Source organism: Cryptosporidium parvum, chromosome 1, assembly GCF_000165345.1.
Source record: "Cryptosporidium parvum Iowa II chromosome 1, whole genome shotgun sequence".
Classification (NCBI taxonomy): Eukaryota; Apicomplexa; class Conoidasida; order Eucoccidiorida; family Cryptosporidiidae; genus Cryptosporidium; species Cryptosporidium parvum.
The window spans coordinates 237,590-259,874 of record NC_006980.1 but is presented as its reverse complement, the minus strand read 5'-3'; the positions used below and the strand labels follow the sequence as shown (position 1 = coordinate 259,874).

General features: G+C 30.0%; 11 protein-coding genes across 11 annotated transcripts; 5 read left to right on the top strand and 6 right to left on the bottom strand.

Annotated features, from left to right (window-relative positions):
* Positions 1–27: 27 nt before the first annotated feature.
* On the bottom strand, positions 28–549 carry cgd1_1030 (hypothetical protein; the record flags this gene model as incomplete). Its single annotated transcript, XM_627948.1, has 1 exon — positions 28–549. The coding sequence occupies one exon, from the start codon at positions 547–549 to the stop codon at positions 28–30; it is 522 nt and encodes a 173-aa protein (XP_627948.1).
* Positions 550–583: 34 nt separating this feature from the next.
* cgd1_1020 (hypothetical protein) lies at positions 584–1,075 on the bottom strand (the record flags this gene model as incomplete). Its single annotated transcript, XM_627947.1, has 1 exon — positions 584–1,075. One exon carries the CDS (start codon positions 1,073–1,075, stop codon positions 584–586), a length of 492 nt encoding a protein of 163 aa, XP_627947.1.
* Positions 1,076–1,502: 427 nt separating this feature from the next.
* Positions 1,503–2,198, bottom strand: cgd1_1010 (hypothetical protein; the record flags this gene model as incomplete). The annotated part of the gene is made up of 1 exon (XM_627946.1): positions 1,503–2,198. One exon carries the CDS (start codon positions 2,196–2,198, stop codon positions 1,503–1,505), a length of 696 nt encoding a protein of 231 aa, XP_627946.1.
* A 971-nt stretch (positions 2,199–3,169) lies between these two features.
* On the top strand, positions 3,170–4,066 carry cgd1_1000 (hypothetical protein; the record flags this gene model as incomplete). The annotated part of the gene is made up of 1 exon (XM_627945.1): positions 3,170–4,066. The coding sequence occupies one exon, from the start codon at positions 3,170–3,172 to the stop codon at positions 4,064–4,066; it is 897 nt and encodes a 298-aa protein (XP_627945.1).
* A 279-nt stretch (positions 4,067–4,345) lies between these two features.
* Positions 4,346–7,789, top strand: cgd1_990 (pyridine nucleotide/ NAD(P) transhydrogenase alpha plus beta subunits, duplicated gene, 12 transmembrane domain; the record flags this gene model as incomplete). Its single annotated transcript, XM_627944.1, has 1 exon — positions 4,346–7,789. The coding sequence occupies one exon, from the start codon at positions 4,346–4,348 to the stop codon at positions 7,787–7,789; it is 3,444 nt and encodes a 1,147-aa protein (XP_627944.1).
* A 776-nt stretch (positions 7,790–8,565) lies between these two features.
* On the top strand, positions 8,566–10,422 carry cgd1_980 (RNase L inhibitor-like protein; the record flags this gene model as incomplete). Its single annotated transcript, XM_001388113.1, has 1 exon — positions 8,566–10,422. The coding sequence occupies one exon, from the start codon at positions 8,566–8,568 to the stop codon at positions 10,420–10,422; it is 1,857 nt and encodes a 618-aa protein (XP_001388150.1).
* Positions 10,423–11,580: 1,158 nt separating this feature from the next.
* Positions 11,581–14,082, bottom strand: cgd1_970 (RING finger containing protein; the record flags this gene model as incomplete). The annotated part of the gene is made up of 1 exon (XM_627943.1): positions 11,581–14,082. One exon carries the CDS (start codon positions 14,080–14,082, stop codon positions 11,581–11,583), a length of 2,502 nt encoding a protein of 833 aa, XP_627943.1.
* Positions 14,083–16,280: 2,198 nt separating this feature from the next.
* On the top strand, positions 16,281–17,738 carry cgd1_960 (RING finger containing protein; the record flags this gene model as incomplete). Its single annotated transcript, XM_627942.1, has 1 exon — positions 16,281–17,738. One exon carries the CDS (start codon positions 16,281–16,283, stop codon positions 17,736–17,738), a length of 1,458 nt encoding a protein of 485 aa, XP_627942.1.
* Positions 17,739–17,981: 243 nt separating this feature from the next.
* On the bottom strand, positions 17,982–19,427 carry cgd1_950 (hypothetical protein, membrane associated ankyrin repeats, 3X signal peptide plus transmembrane domain or GPI anchor; the record flags this gene model as incomplete). Its single annotated transcript, XM_627941.1, has 1 exon — positions 17,982–19,427. The coding sequence occupies one exon, from the start codon at positions 19,425–19,427 to the stop codon at positions 17,982–17,984; it is 1,446 nt and encodes a 481-aa protein (XP_627941.1).
* Positions 19,428–20,473: 1,046 nt separating this feature from the next.
* Positions 20,474–21,013, top strand: cgd1_940 (hypothetical protein; the record flags this gene model as incomplete). The annotated part of the gene is made up of 1 exon (XM_627940.1): positions 20,474–21,013. One exon carries the CDS (start codon positions 20,474–20,476, stop codon positions 21,011–21,013), a length of 540 nt encoding a protein of 179 aa, XP_627940.1.
* A 252-nt stretch (positions 21,014–21,265) lies between these two features.
* Positions 21,266–22,165, bottom strand: cgd1_930 (U2 snrnp-specific A' protein; the record flags this gene model as incomplete). Its single annotated transcript, XM_627939.1, has 1 exon — positions 21,266–22,165. One exon carries the CDS (start codon positions 22,163–22,165, stop codon positions 21,266–21,268), a length of 900 nt encoding a protein of 299 aa, XP_627939.1.
* Positions 22,166–22,285: the final 120 nt, after the last annotated feature.

The window sequence follows — 22,285 nt, the reverse complement described above, 5'->3', positions numbered from 1 at the left end:
TATTTTATTTTAATTCAAATATTTATTCTATTTTTTTTTTTTTAAGAATTCTAATATATTACCATTTGACACGTCATTATTTACATTTAGTTTTAATGATTTGTGTGGTGGCGCTCTTTTGGATGGTGTAGACTTTGTAATAATAGGAGGAGCTCTCTTATTAATACCTCTTTTAACTCCAATATATTGATTCTTTGGGTTTTTATTTAAAGAAGCATTATTTTTATCAGTGTTTCCTGAGTCATTTGTTGTCTTATACTCTCCAAATCTTCTCTTTAGTCTCTCTCCGACATTTGTCAGAGATTTTGGAATACATGCAAATAACATATCGCATGCAATTTCCTGGGCGGGAACTTGGGAAAGTGATGTATGTGGAGAATTTGTTCCTTGTTCGCTATAATAATCATTAAGTATAAGACCTCTTTCAGTAGAAATTTTTGCAGTTTTAATAACTCTTTCAGAGAGATAATTTAAAAGTTTTTCATCGTTTAGAGTGAATTTTTTAGGTTGGTTTTCACTATTTGTTGAATTTTTTCCTTCTAAACACATAAAAAAAATGAGTAAAAGAAGAATATTATTAAAATTATAACTTACCTAATGAAATATCACAAACTTTTTCAATCTTTTCAATTAATTTGGTATCTAAAAGAAATTTCTGAAACAGTTCTAAAATGCCATCCTTAACCTCATCAAATAAGTCAAAATCACTCTGTTCCAATTCTAGCTTTAGATTACTAATATAATATATAACAACTTGAGAAAGTTCTTTATTTACATACTTTTTATTTCTGGCAAAAACTAAAGCTGAAATTAAAAAGAAAAAAGTGTCGACATTTACTGCTCCACAAAGTTCTAATTTTGAAATACAATCATTTCCAAAAAATGCAGATGGCTTTATCCCACTAGATCTCTCTGACAATTCAAAAATTTCATATACCTCATTATTAACTGTGTCAAACAAATATTCGCAGAGTGTGCTAACACTAGGATGAGGTAAAGTAATTATAGTTAAGTTTCTTTCCAAGCCAGTATTTGTATCTGGAAATACTACAAACTTTTTGTTTTTGTATTCCATTATTAATTTTTTATTACCGACATTTATATTTTTACTTTTTTAGCTAGTTATAATTTAAACATTTGGCGCCAAAGTGTTATTTTATTTATTACTATAGAAGATTACTTTTGATATAGTCAATACAATATAATAAAGAAGGATTTATAGGAATCCAGAGTAATTAAGAAACGTATACTACAAGCGAAATTAGTTGAAAAATAGAGATCCCACAGTCTTTTGAATATCAAAGATAAGCACGTAGGAAGTTTAAGTAAGCTTAGATTGACTCTTTTTGTATACTAGATTATTTTTCTACATGCATAAAATAATAAATATTATATATATAAAAAATAGCAAATGAAACTTAGCTTTTAGAAAATGAATTTAAAGGAAAAAAAAGAAAATGATAGTCATGATAAAATTATGAAATCTATTCTTGTAGATTATACTATAAATTATGGATATCTTTGACCCTGGGACCAAAACAATTACAAAAGTCGAAGAATGTGCAAAGAGAAGATCTTGCAGTTTTGTCAGTATAATTTTTATTTTTCACAGAACCAGTTAGCATACCATTATTAATTACTCTGGTAGTGCTTAAATTATCTTCACTTAAACATGGAGGATTTAAATCAATGCTTTTCATTGTAAGAGTGCATAGTGGATTTCTATCATTTGAACTTATTAATTGGTTGTTATTCCAGCCTATATTATTGTTAGTATTTGTTAACCCTTTAAATGCTTGATTTGCGCCTCTTTGAGCTTGCAAAGTAGTTACTGTATATGATAGACTTGGAGATCTACCCCTCCTATTACATTCAACAATAGATCTTGCCGAAGGAATTGTAGAAACTTCAGATGTAGTAGTGTCTAATGTACGGTTAACTGGAGATAGTGACCTCTCAAAAGTTGTCTGTTCCGCACTTGAATTTAAATCACGAAAACTGCCACTACTGCAACTATATTCTGAAGCTGCTCTTCCATGTATATATGAATTGACTACATATCCAGACTGTCTTGCTGTAGATTGAAGCATAAATTCGTCATGGTCAAATTTTGATAGAGAAGACCTATAATTTACCAACTCATTTCTATCTTCTGGACTCGTATAGAATCTAAAAGTTGAATCATCCAGATCGTTCATTCTTTCTGAATTTTCCAAAAAATGATTATCCTTTAGATAATCTACTTCTTTACTCCATATATATAAATATATGATATATATTGTCTAATTTATTACAAGCCGACTTATAAATAAATAAATTTATGTATATATTCTATTTATTATTTATAATTATATTCTTTTTACTCTAGTTCTCTTTTAATCTTTATATTAATAATTTTTCTTTGCCTTTATAGCCACACTGACGATTTCATACGTAATATTATTAATAGTGTGTTTTGCCGCTATTATTTATTTATTTTTTTTAAATAAATTATATTTAAAAGTTTGAGTTATATTTTATCTAATTAAAATTATTTTTACATTAATTACTGAATTATTGTTATTTAATCAGTTATTTAAGCCATATTTATATAAATTTTTTTAATGTACAAACTTACGCATGTATTTTTTTTCAGAATAATACACGTGAGTAAATGCATGCATTTTTATGTGGATAGAAAATGCATGCAATTGATTAAATAGTTTTTAAAAAAATGTTCATATTATTTTTTTTTTTTTTAATTAATAAATAAGATACATATTTAAGAATTAACTATTATTTGTAGCTTCTTATTATTATATATGATTTACTAGGAAAATTTTTACAACGATAATAACACATTTCAAGTTTGATAATTAAGTTCAATAAATACTATTATTTTTAGGAAATAATAAATTTAGTTGTAAGACTTGCATTTGTGTATCTTTATTAAAATACTTTTTATTTTTTATTTTTTTTTTTTTAATTCTAATGATTATCACTATTCTAATATTAATCTAAACGCCCCATGTATAATTTCATGACCAAGTGGAATTACGCGCCGAATTACTTAATCCATAAATATATATTTAAAAAACAAAATTCAGTTAAGTAAAAAGGCCATATTAATCAACAAAAAACTCTCAGAACATGAATAAAAGGTAGATTATTGCTCCAAAAGCAGATAGAAATGCTAGATTATGATCAGGAGAAAAATCTGTTTGATGAAGAAAGCATTTCTCAACTACAAACGAATAAAGATCAAGCAAATATTCCTCAAGAAGAAGATGAAGAAGAACTTGATAATGCAATTGAGGTTTTAGTTAGTGAGAAAAAGGTATGGGAAGCAGCTTTTCATGCTGCAAAGCTTGAGATTGAGGAGAAAAACTCAGAAATTGAAAGCTTGAAGAAGTTACTAATTGAAAGAAATCAACTAGAGATGCAAAAAGAGTATAATCGAAATTGCAATTTACTTAAAGGGCCGTTTGAGTCAAAAATTGATAGTAATAAAGCTGTTGTTAATAGTGATTCTACATCAAAAATATCAAAGTCTCCTGAGGATTACATTTTTGAAGAATTTATTAATATTGCATTAGAAGAAACTCAAATATTGGATGATGGAGATGAATTTGTATCCAAGCTTGAATCTTCTGGAGATATTGAGGATGCTTATAGACTCATTTTTCGATCATTTGTAGAACTAAGTTTAAATAACATATCACAAGAACAAAGAATTGAGTCATTAAATGAGGAGCTAAATGCTACACAAGAAGCTGTTCAAAATCTTCATAAGACAATACAAGATTCACAAAATAGCTCTAAGCTTGTTTCAGTTGCATATACATCCCAAATCAAGTCCTTGCAAGAAGATTTGTTAAATGCTTGTAAAGATATTGATTTTTGGAAACAGCAATGTGAGAATTTAAATAAAACAGATATTACTTCTATTCAGAATGAGGAAGTATTTTCAGAAACCAATTTTCAAGGGTTTGATCCAACTGAATGGTGTAATCTTGGTTCTGGAATAAATACAATGGTCCAAGTTGAAACTTCGCCTGATTCTTATTGGTGGTTTATATCATTTTAAACTTTTAATTATTACTAAAAGGATTATATAATAATTATCTCAATTCTTTCTTTTTATTGTTAATATATATATTAACAACTCTCAATTTTAACTTTATTTCCTCTCTTTCAAATAATTATTAGTTTATATACCGGAATGTTTTTGCATGCATGCATTTTTCAAAATTGCATGAAATTCGTCATTGCATGTGGATATGCACAATAGAGCGTCATCTCTGTAATAGAGAAAAAAAAAGTAATAATTTACAAAAATTATTAAAAATTATTGTAAAGGGTAAAAATGAGGAAATTAAGTATGAAATTAGGATTATTAGTATTTTCAGTGGTATTATTAGTGATTTTTGCACTTAATGGTGTGGATGCAAGACTACAAGGAAAGTTAATGGAGGAAGGTGGTAAAAGCTTGTTTTTGGGACTCTCAGAGATTTATCAAACAAGTAATTCAGGGTCTTTGACAATGGCAGGCCAATTTTTTGCAGCTTTATGCTTTATTTATTGCATTAAAGGGTTATCATCTGAAAAGACTGCATATAGAAGTAATATAGTAGGGTTTGTAGGAATGATGGTAGCAATATTGGTATCGTTATCAGAAGAAGGTTTTGGAAATCACTACTTTGTATTCTTTTTGGCAACAATAGTATCAGGAGCTGTTGGTGTTTATATTGCAGATAAAACTCAATTAATAAAAATGCCACAATTGGTTGCGATATTTCACAGTCTTGTTGGATTGGCAGCATTATTTGTATCATATTCTTATTTCTATTCTTCTATTGGGATGAAGGAAGGAATCTATGTCTTAAGAAGAATGGAATTATTTGTAGGAGGTGTTATGGGTATGATAACTTTTGTTGGTTCGGTCATTGCAGCATTGAAGTTGGATGATATTATTCCAAGTAAGAGTGTAAAGATACCATTAAAGAATGTATCACTTTCAATTTTACTTTTTTCAATATGTATGACAGGATTATCATTTTGTGTATCCAATAACGAGTTAGTAATAACAACCAACTTACATTGTGGAATGATTCTTTCAGCTTTATTTGGGATATTTATGATTATAAGTATTGGAGGAGCTGACATGCCAGTAATAATAAGTATGTTAAATAGCTACAGTGGTTGGTCTACGGCTATTACAGGATTTCTTTTGGACAATAGTCTCTTAATTATAAGTGGAGCTTTAATTGGTTCAAGTGGTGCAATACTTTCATATATAATGTGTAAAGGAATGAATAGAGACTTTGTTTCAGTTCTTCTTGGAGGATTTGATCAGGAAGAGACAGAAAAGATGGTAGGAGATACAAAATGTTATACTACAAGTTCAAAAGAAACTGCTGAGATATTAGCTGAATCGTCAAAGATACTTATAGTACCAGGATATGGTATGGCAGTAAGTAAATGTCAAGATATAATTTCTGATATAATTAAAGAATTAGAGTCTAGAAGTACAATAGTAGAAATTGGAATTCATCCAGTGGCTGGAAGAATGCCAGGCCATATGAATGTTTTACTTGCTGAATCAGGAGTACCAAGCAGAATTGTTAAAGAGATGGATGCTGTGAACAATTGCATGCACGAGTATGATTTGGTATTAGTGGTAGGAGCTAATGATATAGTTAATCCTGCAGCTTTGGACCCTCAAAGTAAGATTTCAGGAATGCCAGTAATAAATGTTTGGAAAGCAAAACAAGTCGTAGTTTCAAAAAGATCCTTAGCATATGGATATGCATGCATTGAAAATGAACTCTTTACATGTGAAAGAACCAGAATGTTACTTGGTGATTCAAGAGAAACTCTTCAACAAGTATATAAGATATTAAAAGGATGTGCAGGATTTGTTCCAAGGCAATATATAGATTCAAGGGTAACAGAAGAGATAGAAGAAGTTGAAGATACTGATGAGGTTACGACAGCTTTACTTTCTTCAAAGCAAAGAAAATCATCCAAGACTTCAGGAAATGTTAGTTCTAGGAGCAAGAAAGCCGGTGGAGCAGAAACAGAGACAGAGAAAGTATCTATGAGTGCTAACAAAGGTTCAAAAAAAATTGCTCTTTTACCAATAGTTTCAGAACAAGATAAAACTTTATTATTCCCGATACCTCCTTCTAAAGTGTATAAGTTTAGAGAAAAGGGATATGAAGTAGCAATTTCCAGAGATGTTTTAACTTCATCATTCCAGTCCAAATATTTCTCAGAGGAGATATATATGAGAAGTGGAGCTCTTGTATATAAAAATATTGAGGAGTTAATCAAGGAATGTGATGTAGTGATCAAGATGGCTAGACCAAGTGAGAAGGAAGCAAAGTGCATGAAACAAGGACAGTTTTTAATTTGTAACATGCATATAAGTCAGTACCAAGATAAGGAGAACAGCCAAGATCAACTACTAGCAAGCTTAACAAAGAATGGAGTAACTGTGATAGCTTTGGATGAAGTTCCAAGAACTTCTCGTGCTCAAACTATGGATATTAGAACTACAACAAGCACAATTTCTGGATATAGAGCAGTAGTTGATGCTTTTAATTATCTTCCAAGAATTAGTAAATCAATTTCCAGTGCAGCGGGTAATGTTGAAGAGTCAACAGTATTAGTCATAGGAGCAGGTGTTGCTGGTCTACAGGCCATTGCTACAGCAAAAAGTATGGGAACAAAAGTGTTTGCAATGGATTCACGATCTACTTCAAAGGAAGAAGCAGAAAGCTGTGGAGCAAGGTTTATCCAAGTCCCAAGTGAGGGAGAATCTCTCAGAAAAGAGGAAATATTGAAAAAGCAGAGGGATTTAATTGAAAAGTATTTGTGTATCTCAGATATTGTAATCACATCAGCATGTAAACCTGGTGAGGAATGCCCAATTTTGATTACAAAAGAAGCTGTAAGAAAGATGAAGAGTGGATCAGTTATTGTAGATCTTTGCTCAGAATTTGGAGGTAACTGTGAATTAACCCAGAAAGACAGAACATTCTCTGATGTTCAATCAGGAACAACAATTATTGGAAAATGTAACTATGTATTTTCAATGCCATTACAAAGCAGTGAATTGTTTTCTGGAAACTTATTATCTTTAATTAGTGAATTAGGGCCAACATCTGATAGGTTTAAATGTGATTTGAACAATGAAATCATTTCAAAAATGTGTGTTGCTCATGAAAATAAGATGCTTTGGAGACCTTTTACTGAACAAAATCAAGAGAAGCACGAAAACCAAGAAATGTTAGAAAAGAAGAGTCTTCTTGAAAATATTTCAAAGCAGTCAACTCTCATTTCTATCAAGGATGAAGATACAACCACAAGTAAAACTTCTGTTTTTTGCTCAAAAACTGAAATCGATGGGTATTTACAAAAAGTCATGAAAGAATTTAAAAACTTTGATAAGCAATTGAATGGAGGAGTAAACTTTTATGCTGGAGTAATACTTGCTACTCTTTTCTTCACAGTATTAGGACTCACAATGACTACAATTCAGATCCAAAATATCTTTTCCTTTATCATTTCAACCATGTTGGGATATTACTGTGTATGGGATGTGGATCCTAAACTACATACACCTTTAATGTCAGTAACTAATGCTCTTTCTGGAGTAATCATCATTGGTAGTATGATGCAATATGGGAACCAAACTGTAACATATACTACCTTAATGTCCATGTTCTCTACATTTTTGGCCTCTATCAATACTTTTGGTGGATTCTACGTCACAAACAAAATGCTTACTCTTTTTACATCCTAAATAATTTATTTTCAACTTTATAGCATTCTCAAATCATCCCAAACTTTATATATTAAAATAATAGCAGTAATTTCATATTCAGAGTAACTGTTCAAGAACTACAAGTAATCAGACTAAACTCGAGATTCCCGCCAAATCCACATTCAGCCTTTGTGCATGCATTGATTTTTTTAAATCAAAGTATTAGGCGGGTTCTCAGAAGAAACCAGAGCAAGGACATTTTGTGCTTAAATAGCTCCTTTCTCTTGTTAACTTTACAAATAGTCTCTGCTTTCTGTTATAACTACTTCCAGCTACAGTTCTTACCTTTTTTTAATTGGCCCTATTTTGTTTTATACAATTCTTTCAGAGTGAAATTCCAAAAGAAACTCAAGAAAAAGATTTTAAAGAGAAATTTTTGGAAATATTTATGCTTTTCCTCGCATTTATATTCCAAAATGCCCACAAATTTTTAATAAAAGGATTAATTTATTTATTTATAAAGAAAATGTCAGACTTCAATGGTTCCCGCCTAAAGTTTGTTGGAATTTGGCAGGGTAATTAAATATATTTATTATGTATAATATTAAATAAAATAAAAATTTAATAATTAATAAATAGCAATTTGATTAAAATTGATTAAATAATTATTTAATTCAAGCATTTAATATTATACATGATACATAAATTAAATACTTTGATTGTTAACTCTTAAAAATCAAAGTACTAATAAATCAATACAAGGAAGAAAATAGGGCTAAAATAGCTGAAAATATATATTTATTTATAAAGGAAGAATGCCACCAAAAAAGAGTACAAAGAGTGGCGGAGGGGACGAAAATGAAAGTCGTTTGAGAATAGCTATTGTGGAAGCGGATAGATGTAAGCCTAAGAATTGTCGACAAGAATGTAAATCGTTCTGTCCAGTGGTAAGAACAGGAAAGCTTTGTGTAGAGGTGGATTCTTCAAGTAAAATTGCCTCCATTTCAGAACCTCTCTGTATTGGGTGTGGTATTTGTGTTAAGAAATGTCCATATTCTGCAATTACAATTATTAATTTGCCAAAGAATATGAGTAAAGACACAACACATAGATACGGTAAGAATAGCTTTAAATTACATAGATTACCTGTACCGCGTCCAGGGCAAGTTTTAGGATTAGTTGGTACCAATGGTATAGGAAAGAGTACAGCTTTGCAAATATTGAGTGGAAAGCTTCGTCCAAATCTTGGAGATTACACAAAGGAGTTAGAATGGAAAGAAGTAATAGCTTATTTTAGAGGAAGTGAATTGCAAACATACTTTAACAAGATGCAGAATGGAGAGCTTAAGACGGTAATTAAACCACAATATGTTGATCATATTCCAAAAAGAGTTAAAGGTAGAGTTGGTGATATTATTAATGCCAAAGATGAGAAGTCTATTGCAGAAACCCTAATAGATCAGCTTGAACTAAGACATTTACTAGATAGACAAGTTGGTGAATTAAGCGGTGGAGAACTACAGAGATTTGCTTTATGTGTAAGTACTTCAGTTGCTAGTATGGTTTACATGTACGATGAGCCAAGTAGCTATTTGGATATTAAGCAGAGAATTAATGCTGCTAAAGTTATTAGAAATGTACTTAATCATGAAAACTATGTAATAGTAGTTGAGCATGATCTCTCAGTATTAGACTATTTATCAGATCTAGTTTGTTGTTTATGGGGAAGTCCTGGAGTATATGGAGTGGTAACTACTCCTTTTAGTGTTAGAGAAGGTATTAATATATTTCTGGATGGTTTCGTTCCTACTGAAAATATGAGATTTAGAGAAGAAGGACTGAATTTCAAGATTGTAGATCAAGATGAAATTGCGATGCAAAGATCTAATTTTGTAAAGTATCCAGGATTCACAAAAACAATGGGATCTTTCAAGCTTTCAGCTGAAGCTGGAGATTTTGGAAATTCTGAGATTATTGTTATGCTTGGACAAAATGGATGTGGTAAAACTACCTTTATTAAGATTTTAGCAGGAGTAAGCAAGCCTGATGACTCTGATGTAATTGACAAAGATCATTACCAAATGCCAGAATTTAATGTATCATACAAACCACAAACTATATCACCAAAATTTGAAGGTAGTGTTCGAGATTTATTCTTGATGAAGATTAGAGACTCATTTATGGATGTTCAATTCACCTCAGAAGTTGTAAAACCATTCAATATTGAGAGAATTTCTGACCAACAAGTAAAGCTCCTTTCTGGTGGTGAGCTTCAAAGAGTTGCTTTAATCCTTGCCCTTGGTAAGAAAGCAGATATATATCTTATTGATGAGCCATCGGCCTACTTGGACTCTGAGCAAAGAATTACAGCCTCTAAAATCATTAAAAGATTTATTCTCCACTCACAAAAAACTGCATTCGTTGTTGAGCATGACTTTATTATGGCTACATATCTTGCTGACCGTGTTATATTATTTACCGGTACTCCTGGTGTTGATTGCTTTGCTCATAGACCTGAGAATTTAGTTACTGGCATGAATAAATTCCTTAAAATCCTTGAAATCTCTTTCAGAAGAGATCCTATGAACTTTAGACCTAGAATTAACAAACTTGATTCTGTCAAAGATAAAGAACAAAAAATGTCCGGAAATTATTTCCTCCTTGAGGAATAAATATCAAGAGAAAAAAAAAAAGAAAAAACCTCACAAATCCTTAATACAAACAAGCCAAGAAACATTCTTAACTTGATTCTTTCGCTTCCTTTATAATAATTATATAATTTTAATACGTCATTCTTTTTTTTTACAAACTTTTTTTATATATTGTTAAACAATAATATAATCATTTTAGGTCATACAGAAGTAAAATTATTCACATAAACTCAAAAAGTCTAAGAGAATCAATTCTAAACAAGTGTGGCTTTGCCGCCTTGAATACACGAACATTTTCCCTATTCGCCTATTTATTGTATAAATTCCTTAAACATACCTCTTCTCTATCACTACCTTAGTTCTTTCATACCACCCCTCATTTTCCATTGATTTACTCTTACTTGTTTCTTTTTTTTTCTGATCAATTCTTGAAAAATTTACCTTCATTTACTCTGAATCCACTCGTTCTCTCTCTCTCTCTCTTAAATTTACATCTACTTATTCACTATCACTTCCTCTTGACTATAACTCTAATAATTTTATTTTCTATAAACAAATCACTTACCGTCCCAGATTTCCCGCCAAAACAGTGCATGTGTAAGTGCATGCACTAACATGCGCCAAATAAAAATGTCATCCTAGTCAATTTTTATATACCGGCACCACGTATATTTGAATATGGGATTGCTTTCAAACTTTAAATTATTAAAATATAATTATTTCAACTCACTTTTTTTCTTGCCAAATAGAGAAAAGGTATATTATAAGGGAATTTATTAAATAAATTTGTTTATTATTTATTTTTTCTTTTCCTTTTGTTTTTGAATAAATAAATAAATTAATGTTAAATAGGAAAGAAATAAGTTCATTTGTATGGTTATTTGGTAATAATATAATTATTTGTTTTTATTATATTAATAATAATGACAATATTCATTTATATCTTTTACAATAAAACTGATTTTCTTCAAAATATTCTTCTATGATATTATACACACTCACTTACCAAAATCATCATATGCTTTATTTACTCATAAAATAATAAATTATAATATGATTACTTTACCATAGTACAACTATTACTAATCCTATAAATATGCTTTATTTAATGACATTATTTTCATTACCTTTGAATCTTTTGTAATAATAAAGTAATTATATTATCTTTTATATCATTTATTAAATAGAACATATGACCATATCAGAATGGGTCTTTAATAATGTTGAGTTCCTCCAATCACTCAATATATCTTTCATATTTAAATAAGGTGTTGTAATCATCCAATTTGGCATTTGCTTATCTTCACTTGTTTCAAAGAATCCAAATATCTCTGATACTCCAGTACTTAAACGAATATTTTCATTATTATATAATCCATATGATGTTGTTAATGAATTTGGTATACTTTCATCACAATTTAATAGAGTATTCCCAATATTTATATTATTGAAAGTACTATTGCCAGTACTTGAAACTCCACAGCTATTTCCGTAAGTTGATAATGAATATGGTATTTGACAATGGCTTTGGCTTTGGCTTTGAGAAGTACAATGATTATTTTGCTGCTGAATAAAATGATTATTTGTTGTATTATTATTAGTATTAATACCATTACTAATTCTACCAGTGCTTGCTCCATCATTTTGGCCAATAGAATAATTATTCAAACTGTCAGACATAAACTGTTTCTGAAGCTCAAAATGAATATGCTGACTTTTATTTGACTTACCTTGATGCACCAATGCCACACCATCTGTTGGAATTGATGGATTAAACAAACCACATACAAATCCACGAGGATTATTTTCATCATAAATCGTACTCAATATACTTCCCGGTGGAGTCATTCCCAAACCCATTGATGTTGTTATTCCCATTCTTCCTCCTTGTTTTAAACAGCCTGTACAATTGCAATTAGATCCATGAACAACCCTCGTTCCTGCAACGTTATTATTTCTCATACCAATGCAACTGTTTCTCATGGTTGTAGTAGTACTGCCACTGTAACTTATATTACCACAAATGCTGTTGTTGCTATTAATACTACTACTACTACTACTACTACTACTACTACTACTAATACTACTATTACTACTATTACTACTATTACTACTATTAATAATATTACTGTTACTATTATTTAAATCAACATTGCAGCCACTGCTACTATAATTAATTTGATTATTATCACTTATAAAAGTGCTTATATTTGTATTTTGAGCAATGGTATTATTTCCAGCACCATTATTAGAAATTGTTGAATTAAAGTTCCCGCCATAAATGTAAGGATTAAATTCCTTGGTGCCCACAATTTGGTGCATGCAATTTGTCAACGGTAAAGTTTCCCCAACTGGCGCCAATCCTACATCAGGTAAAAATTCTCCACATGACTCAGAAGAATTTTGAAGATTAGGTAATACAAGAATACTTTGATCAGCAAAATTTTTAAGAGGAATATACTGTTTATTGTTAACTCCTCCATAGCAAATCGAGCCAGCCATCTTATATGATTCAAGTGTATTAGAATAGTTTGTGTGTGTATTTTGTAATTCTTTGGAGTCATATAATATGTTTTGAGGAACGCAACCATTATTATTACTATTATTATTATTATTATTATTATTGTTATTCTGGAGAATACACCCATTATTTCTTAAATGCGTTTGTTTTTGCAAATAACATGAAAAGAATCCTTTTAATATTTTTTCCTTGGAAATTCCATTACTTTCAAAAGCTTGAGCAATTAAGTCATTTGAAATCATTTGAGAATTGACATTATAATCATTTGATTCATTTTGCGTACTATTATTATTAACAACTGCATTATTTGCACCATTACTATTAGTAGCCATTCCAATCGAATTATTATTATTATTAAAACCTATTCCCAAATTTGTTTCTTGTTTTGAATCCGCCAAAGTTTTGTTAGTATCTTCTTCAATAATAGCTTCTGATTTTGGCTTAAATAAGACAATAAAAGGCTTAACCCTATTCCAATCCAACTCTATTTGGCAAAATGGGCAATGAGCCTTAACATTATATCTCTGCTGAATCATTAATGCAAGTCTGACACAATCATAGCATGCAATATGTTGGCATACTTGAAATCTAGCCCTGGTTGATCTTGGTTTATATTGACAACAAACATGACAATAAATTACTCTTGACCTCTTTTTTTTAGAATCGTTATTATTATTAGATTGTATCCCACTATTGCAATTATTTAACCCTGATAATTGTGGCTTGTCTTTGAGTTCATTGGAAATACTTGGATTATTGGATAAACTATTTCCTGTACTCGAATTATTAACTCCCCCCCCATTTAATCCTTCATTTTGTTTCATTATACTCACATTATTTTGAGAACGACTTAAATTTGTACTTGATACTTGTTGAAATAGCCCAAACGACGATTTATTATTTTCATTTTCTTCCATATGGTATTTCATCTTTGCTGTAGTGGAAGGAGAAATCCCCATCGACTTTGAAGAATTATTGTTTAATGGCTTAAAACGATTATCATCTTGATTCACTACATTATTAACAAGACCATAATTATTATTTGTAGTCGTAGTGTTGGACAAGATATTTGCTATTGTATTCTTCTTCCCATTTAAATAGTGATAACTATTTATCTTATTTTGAGATGATAACCCACGTTTATGTCCTTGTAAATTCATTCTATTATAATATTTTTTAGATTTAAAAAAATGTATTCAACCTTTTTTTCTTTATTAGAATGTTTCAAAATATTTTACTATTGTTATCACTTTGACTAACCCCAACAGGACGCGTTTTTATCACTTAAATTGAGCTGAATTACTTCCTTTTTATTTTTCAAAGCTCCATTCACATTCACCGTTGATCTAATACTTTTGCAATGCTTTAATTCCGATCTTTACTTTTAGATATCTTGTATATTCCTCTATTTTCACAATTATTGTTTCGACCTCTAATTACTGTATAACGAACATCATAACCAGATAATGCAGTATGCTCAATTAAGGGCATCTTCAGTCAATAACTGAAGACAAAGCGTGTGTGTATGAAGACAAGTACATAATTAATGCAAAAAATATACCTTATACAGCCTCTGAAAAAAGTATATTACTTGTTAAATTAATTAAAAAAAATATTTTATCCATGGTTAATTTTAATTTTTTTAATCAAATTTTAATTTCTTAAATCTATTTAATTGTTTTTATTTCATCTAATTCTTAGCTATCGAAAATATTATCTGCAAAATGCATGCAGTGCGTGTGCATTTATCCACATTAAAATGAAGTTGCATGCAATCTGACAATTTATTATTTTTTCTTTTTTTTTTTTTTTAATTTTATGACAATAATTGAGATTGAAGTAATAATGTTCTATAATTTTTGAGTTTTGGTAAGAATTTAATTTAAAGTTGTATTTAAAAACAAAGTATTTCTAATAAAATTAGATTTAATGCTTATTATCTAGTCATTTTCTTGAGCCTTGCCACGCCTATCCCCCATTTTATTTCATCGAAATAACACGTCTAAAATGAGCAATAATACAATATTAATAAAAATTTGATTCAATCCTTTTTTATATTTTATAATTGAAAATTATATATCATAATATTCTCTATAATAAACCAGGATTTTTTTATCGGAAAAAAAATAATAGTTTTCAATTATTCACATTACATCAATAAAATATTATTAAAAAAAAAATAAATAAGAATTCTAAACTTTATTAATAAAAATTAACATTTACAATAAATTTATTGATATTTATTATTAGTACACGTGTCTATTATTCATTTTATTTAAAAATTTGTGTGCACGCAATATTCTATACCGGCATTGCAAGTGAGGACAAAATTTTACATGCGATGAAAAAATTTCAACGTTTTCATGTGGATAAATTATAAATTTTTTTCTAATTATTATAAAATTATTTTCAACATAGTATTTCAATTGATAAATCAGAAACAAAACCTTCCTCCATGTTTTTTTTAAAAAGAAATATAAAAAAAATAAATACTCTAAGTAAGTTATTCAGAAAGAAAAATATTATTAAGATTGAGCATTCAGCTGGTCATATTTTGCTTCTCGTATGAAATGAAGTTTAAAGCTACTTTAATATTTATACTTTTAAGAAATTAATTTAAGCTGGTAAAACATCTGCCAAGATCATTAAGATACTTAATGTGGGGAAATCCCGAGGATAATTACAAATAATAAAGATTTGGGCGCCAAATCTGAAAGCATGAAGTAAATAAAATCAGTTATCTATCTAAAGATAAGACAAGATTAAAAAAACATGAAACTTGGCGGTGTATAGGATATCTGTGTGGTAGATCTTTTAACCATTACAAAAAAGGCTTTCCTATTAATTTAACAATAAAAAGAATATTATCAATAATAACTGAATGCTAGTTAACTCTTAAAAACCTCTAAATTTTTCAGAGACTATTAAGGCTGATTTTATTGGAATAAGGCCAGGAATTTAAATTGATCAACTAGGTATTACTTGAAGGATATAAATATTTCCTAGCTATCAAAGGTTTTTATTATTGGATTTAATAAGTTGGAAGAAAATCAATAAATAAATGTAATCTATCTGGAAATGATTTAATACAAAATTTTTAATGTTATGAAGAAATTGTATTAGATTTTTAATCATCATTTTGAAAGGTATATATTGAATTGAAGTTTCGCAGGTTAATAATTTTTTAATGAAACTAGTAATTTGAAGAGAAAGAATATTTAACTCAGAAAATAAAGCTAAAGCAGGTAAATAAGGAAAGATTTCATTTATATATGTGTTATTTGCATGAAAATTAACATTGGTATAAATGTAAATATATATTTATATATTATAGAATTCAGGTCAAATAGAAGGTCAAATGAATTATTATATTCCAAAAAAACCGAAATATCCTTCGTACCCAAGAAATGGATTATCTTCGGCATTAAATAACTCAAAGGGTACACAATTTTCGCAAAGCTTTACCACAAATAATAATTTGAAACAATATAATTCAGTTCATTCATTTAATTATAAAGCTGCAAAAAGCGATATAAATACCAATAATGCTCAAGATTCTGTTGCAGATAGATTTGAGGTTGATGAGCTTCATATCAATAATATTGGTGGTAATATTACTGCTACAGTTTATTCACTAATACCAGAATGGATCAATAACAATTATGGTATGATTCAAAACAAAAAATCTGAATTTGAGCAGAATCCAATTAATACTTCCAATAAATTCACTTACTTTGGAGAGAATCACTATGACGGAAATATTGTTAGTAACATAGAAGAAGAGTGTGAGTTAGCTGGAAATGGATTTACTAAAAGTATTAATGGAAATATTAGTGCTATTAATAACAATAATAATAATAATAATTGTAATAGTGGTAATAAGAGGCCAAGACATTTTTTCTGCTTTTCTTGTAATCAGTTTAAACCAAGAAGTACAAAGGCCAGATTTAAGGTATGCAAACACGTAAGTTGCTACCATTGTCTAAGAAAGGCTTTACATGTAGAATATTGGGCAGCAAAAAATGATATTTGGGATAAATGTAGGGCTGAGTGTCCATTTTGTCATATTTCTTTAGATTGGACAAAGATGAAACCTTACATTGTTTTATCTCTTGAGGCCAAACAATTCCCACTTATGTCTCTCTGTGATGCTGAGGAGAGACAAGGGGAAGCTTTTCAAGTAATTCAATCTTTTTTCCCTAAAGGAGTTCCTTCGTACATCATATATGGAAATAAAATAGATTTTTCCGTCAAACCAAAAGTAACTCAGTTTCTTTTTGGGCATTATTTAGAGCTTATAAACGGCTTAGATTCTTATGACAAGTTCTTCAAGCCTGAAAGGGTGGAACAATTTTGCTTGGATTCTTGTAATAAAACTCTAGAACTTGAGAATTTGAACTTAACTGGCTCTAATAAAAACGATGGGTTTAAGCCTTTTAAGCCAATCAAAGATTACAATAACAGTGGTAACAGCTCCAATAGCAACAGTGGAAGCAGCATTACAAGCAAGCTTGAAGTTCACTCCCAAGCTAATATAGACCCAAATTATTACTCTTATGCTATTAGCTATACAAGTGCCTCAACTACTGCTCCTTCATGCAATACTACAACTATTTGTGCTAATATTGACACTTCTGTCTCAAGTACCTTAGAAAGTGAAGAAGAAATAACCACGGAATACGAAGTAGAAACAGAATATGAGGAAGGAAAAAGAGATTACGAGAGCAATAAGAATGTTGCTTGGGCGCGAACCTACAACATTTATCCCGATATTTTTGTCTCTTGGAGGAGAAGTTTGCTTAACCCTCCAGTGTGAGATCTTTGTGCTAATTGTTCAATTGGAGAAAAGATGGAAGTTCTGCTTATTACCACCATTTCCAATAGTACTCTTTTATGTTAATATTAGCTTAATGTTTTGTTAATAAAAACCAAAACTATTTCTTATTGTACTTTTTACAAAAATTTTAAATGTAAACTTAAATAACTAGTATTATTACTACTTTGTACCGCATGCATGCATGCATGCAGGTAGATTTGGGATTAAAACAAGCTATGTGAATTAAAAACTATTTTCTTCCTTATTTCCATATCCTTTACAGACAATAAACACAACGGTTGCAGCAAGTATAGAGGTACCTACAAGAATAGAAGCACCAACAATAGCCTTAGCTGTTGCATTCCATTTACTTTGAGGTTCTTTATTAACTTGTTTAATCTCTTCTTGGTCATCTTGATAATGATGATGTTGAGTTTCTTGATCCATATTGTTTTCAACGGCTCCTCTTAGAGATGAGAAATTTAATTCAGTTTCTCTAGGCTCATCTCCCTTCTCTGTATTTTCTATCTTATTAATCGCTGAAAATCTTTGATTTCCATTAATAATACTATCTTCCATTTGTTCATCATAAATGTTTTCATCAGAGAATGTTTGTTCTTGCTGATTATTTTCGTTTTGTAGAATATCTTGATCTTTGAGTCTAGGCTTAATACTAAACTCGTCCTCAAGACTTTGAGTTAATTGGCTAGAATTCATCGAATCTTCAGCAGCAGATGACTCAAATGACTGACTTTGAGAGTCTGAAATATCATCATTAATACTTTCTTTATAATTATCTTGTTTTGCATATTCAATATCCCTAGTAATTTCAGCGTTAGTGATTTTACTTGCTGCATCTTCCTCTTTCTCAATAAACTCTTTAAACCTTTTATTCTCAGCTTCCTTCTCAGCTAAAGCTACAGAATCCTCGATAACCTCAACACCATCTACAAATCCTTCCCTCTCTGCTAAAGTAGTTACTCGGAAGAAATTCTTCATAGTATCAACAGTTTGCTGGTCTCTGTGAAATATTGCAATATCAATAGGCTTTTGACCATTTGAATTAAGAGATTCCAACATTTCAGCAACAATATTTGACTTAAACATAATTCCAAGAACATAATGTACCAGTTCATCATTTTCTGACATTGCTGCCAAGTGTGCTAAATTATTTCCTTCTGTATCTAATAACTTGTTCAGTTTTGCTCCAACCCAGAATTTTTGAGATAAAGTGTGAGAAAGAGCCTGTACTAGACCATGCTCAACCATTTTTTGAAGGATTGTTCTTCCTTTATTATCCACAGAACAAGTTAATATACTTATATAAGTACCCGGTTCAAGTCCAGAAACATTCGACATTGTTCCTTGAAGACTATCCATTGCTGCAATTAACTCCTTTTCCGCATTTTCCTGTAGCATACTATGAGGAAGTGCAAGTTGATAAATAATGTTTCTAACACTCATTAGGACATAATTGTTTGGGTATTTGGTTGCAAGCCATCCTAAAATAGTTGAACATTTTTGTCTGGACTCTGGTGGTACATGAAAAATGTCTACTAATGCAAAAACTGGAAGCTTTTCAGAGTTATCATTGGATTTTACCGATACCACTCCAATACTAAAAACCAGTAATGTAAACAGTAGCAAGAAGTTGAATGGTAAACTTTTAAATATTTTGATAGATGCCATTTTTTCTGGCAAAATCTACATATAACGAACTTTTTTCCCTATTAATACTTATTTTCCTTGTGATATATTGTAATAAACTTTGTTTGGCTTAAAATTAGCTTTCTTTTGAAGTGTGTAATTATTTAGCTAAAATCTTAAAAATTTTGCACCCATAGCAATTTGGAGAAAAAAAAAACTACCTCGGGTGAACTTTTTAAATGTAAAATCACATTTTTTTTTCAAAGCGCACACTAACTTTATACCCATTATAATTTATATCTTTTTTTTGCCATTTTACTTTCTGAGTAAATTCTGAAGCTTTATTAACTATGTTGTTTTCAAACTTGAGTAAAAACACTTGCTTAACTACTTCCAATAATCAATTAATAACTTTAGAACCTAGCTTTTATCTTTAATACTCGAAATTGCTGTTTATTTTTGCGAAAAAAATAATTATAATAATTTTTTCATTTAATTAGATTTAAATCGAACGGTTGTGTTAAACTGCCGTCTGCATGCAATTCCACTGTCAATTTTGCCACGTAATTAGATTGCATGCAATATTATGATTGACACGTAATACAAATTTATTTTATTATTTGCATTACGTGTCAAAATAAACAATAATAAAATTGCATGCAAATAGACAAAAATGATAATACTTTTTGGGTTAATTAAATGTTTGAATTTTGATTTGGGAGAAAAGGATGTGTTTTTTTTTCAATAAAAAGTAAATACAGTGCATGAGCAGGTAAAATCTGAAATAGGGAAGTTAAAAGTTAAACTTTATTAAGATTAAATAAATAAATAAATAAATAAATAAATAAATATATATATATATATATATATATATATATATATATATATATTTATAAATCAAACAAAATTGATATGTTTTTATTGCTAACACAATTTTTGAGCCAGACAATTTAATTGTAGTGGGGGTAAGAATAGCTGGATTTTCCACACAGCGGCAAAGAACAAACCAAGTTTTAAAAACTCACGAAATTAATAAATCTGGCATATTTAAATGCATACGGAATTAATGAAGGAAAAGAGGTAAAGAAATGGATAATGACAGAAGCATTTCAATGAGCTATATAGATTTGGGTTCAGACTCCCCAACATCAAAAGAGTCCTGTCCCTCAAATTTGGAGTATATCATTGAATTAGTTATATATTCCCAGCTTGTAATTTCGCTCTTTCTATGTATTGGAAGAACAGACTATAACTTTACGTTATATTTATTGGGATATGGAGTATTTTGTGTGGAAATGCCTCCTCTGGATGTAAATGGATTAATTAGGAAGATCACAGGTATAAGAAGATTTCTAATGTTAATCATACTTGCAACAGCCATTGAGGCAATTTGGCTCTCTTTTGCAGTATCTGCATGGCTGTGTCCAAATAACCAAAACCCTGATGTCTGTTTTGTTGAAGACTTTCAGATGAATTGGGAATACAAACTACACCAATATATTATTTGGGGATCTAGTATAAACTTTATTCTCAAATTAGTTTTGGGAACTCTTTGTTGGATGTGGATTGACAAAGAGAGAACAAAACTCGAGGCTATTTCACTGAAACCATTAATTTTCTTCTGGTAACTCAGGAAGTCTTTGAATGAATACTTGCATAAGTTTTCTACGCTGACAATTACATTAAAGTCAAAAAACCAAATAATCAATAAGGATTATTTCCTTTACTAAACTATAGATTTTGTGAGATTTAGAAAAACAAAAGAAAAAATAATTCGTTTTCAAATTTGACTAACTTTATGAATATAATAGAAACTTCAAAATAGTACTTATAGTTTCTTAATTTCTCAACTATTTCAATTCAAACTACTGAGATGGCGGTTACTCATCCTCATCGTCATCATCGTCATCCTGTTCAATTCTTTGCTTCTTGGAGCTACTGGCCTGAATCTCATCTTCCTCATCTTCCTCGTCATCCTCCTCTTCCTCCTCCTCAAAATCTTCAGCTTCATCGATATCTACATCTCCTGGCTCAAATTCATCCTCATCATCATCATCTTCGAGATCATTTTCATAGAACTGCTTGAGATCCACTTGGCCTGCATCCTCGTCATCGTCATCGTCAAAGTCATCATCGTCATCGTCATCAGGCAACCCATGACTGTCAGCATGAACACTAGTTTCTTCCTCATCACCTCCCTCAGTATCATCATCTATTATTTCAACCTCCTCATCATCATAACCGTAATCTTCGACTTCCTTTCCTTCTTTATTCATTTCGTCTAAAATCTGTAAGTTTGGTAAGGTCTCAAAAACGATTGATCTATAAGATTCTGAATTCTTCTCAGCTATTGGATTAAGTAATAATGAAAGTGTCTCTAACTTAGGAAGCTCCTTCAATACTATTAGTTCTGAAAAATCTTTAATCTTATTCCCTCCTAATAATAAACAACGAAGATTCTTATAATTCTGTAAAATATCAAGCCCACCAGAAATATGGTTGTCCTGAATCTCTAAAACTTTCAAGTTCTCTAGTAAAGGAAAGTTATCTAATCTTTGAAGACCTGTTGCGTTCAAACTTAAATATTGCAACTCTGAAAATCTACCAAGAAATTCACTATCTTGCTGTGTTAGCTCTCTAAGTTTTACTCCGTCTAAAACCAACTCTTTGACCTCTGAGTAATCTATGCTATTTATATTACTGTCCTGACTATTTGGAACTTCTTCGTCTGGTAAAACCAAATCCTGCTTTCTAAGACGATTCCTTATTGAAGCTTCCATTTTCTTCTACCAGCTTGGCCCCACCATTTAGGATGTAGCTTATGGGGGTTGGCGCGCAACTAATTCTACATTTACATATACTTTTACTATATTCTGGTAATATAATTTATTTATATTACC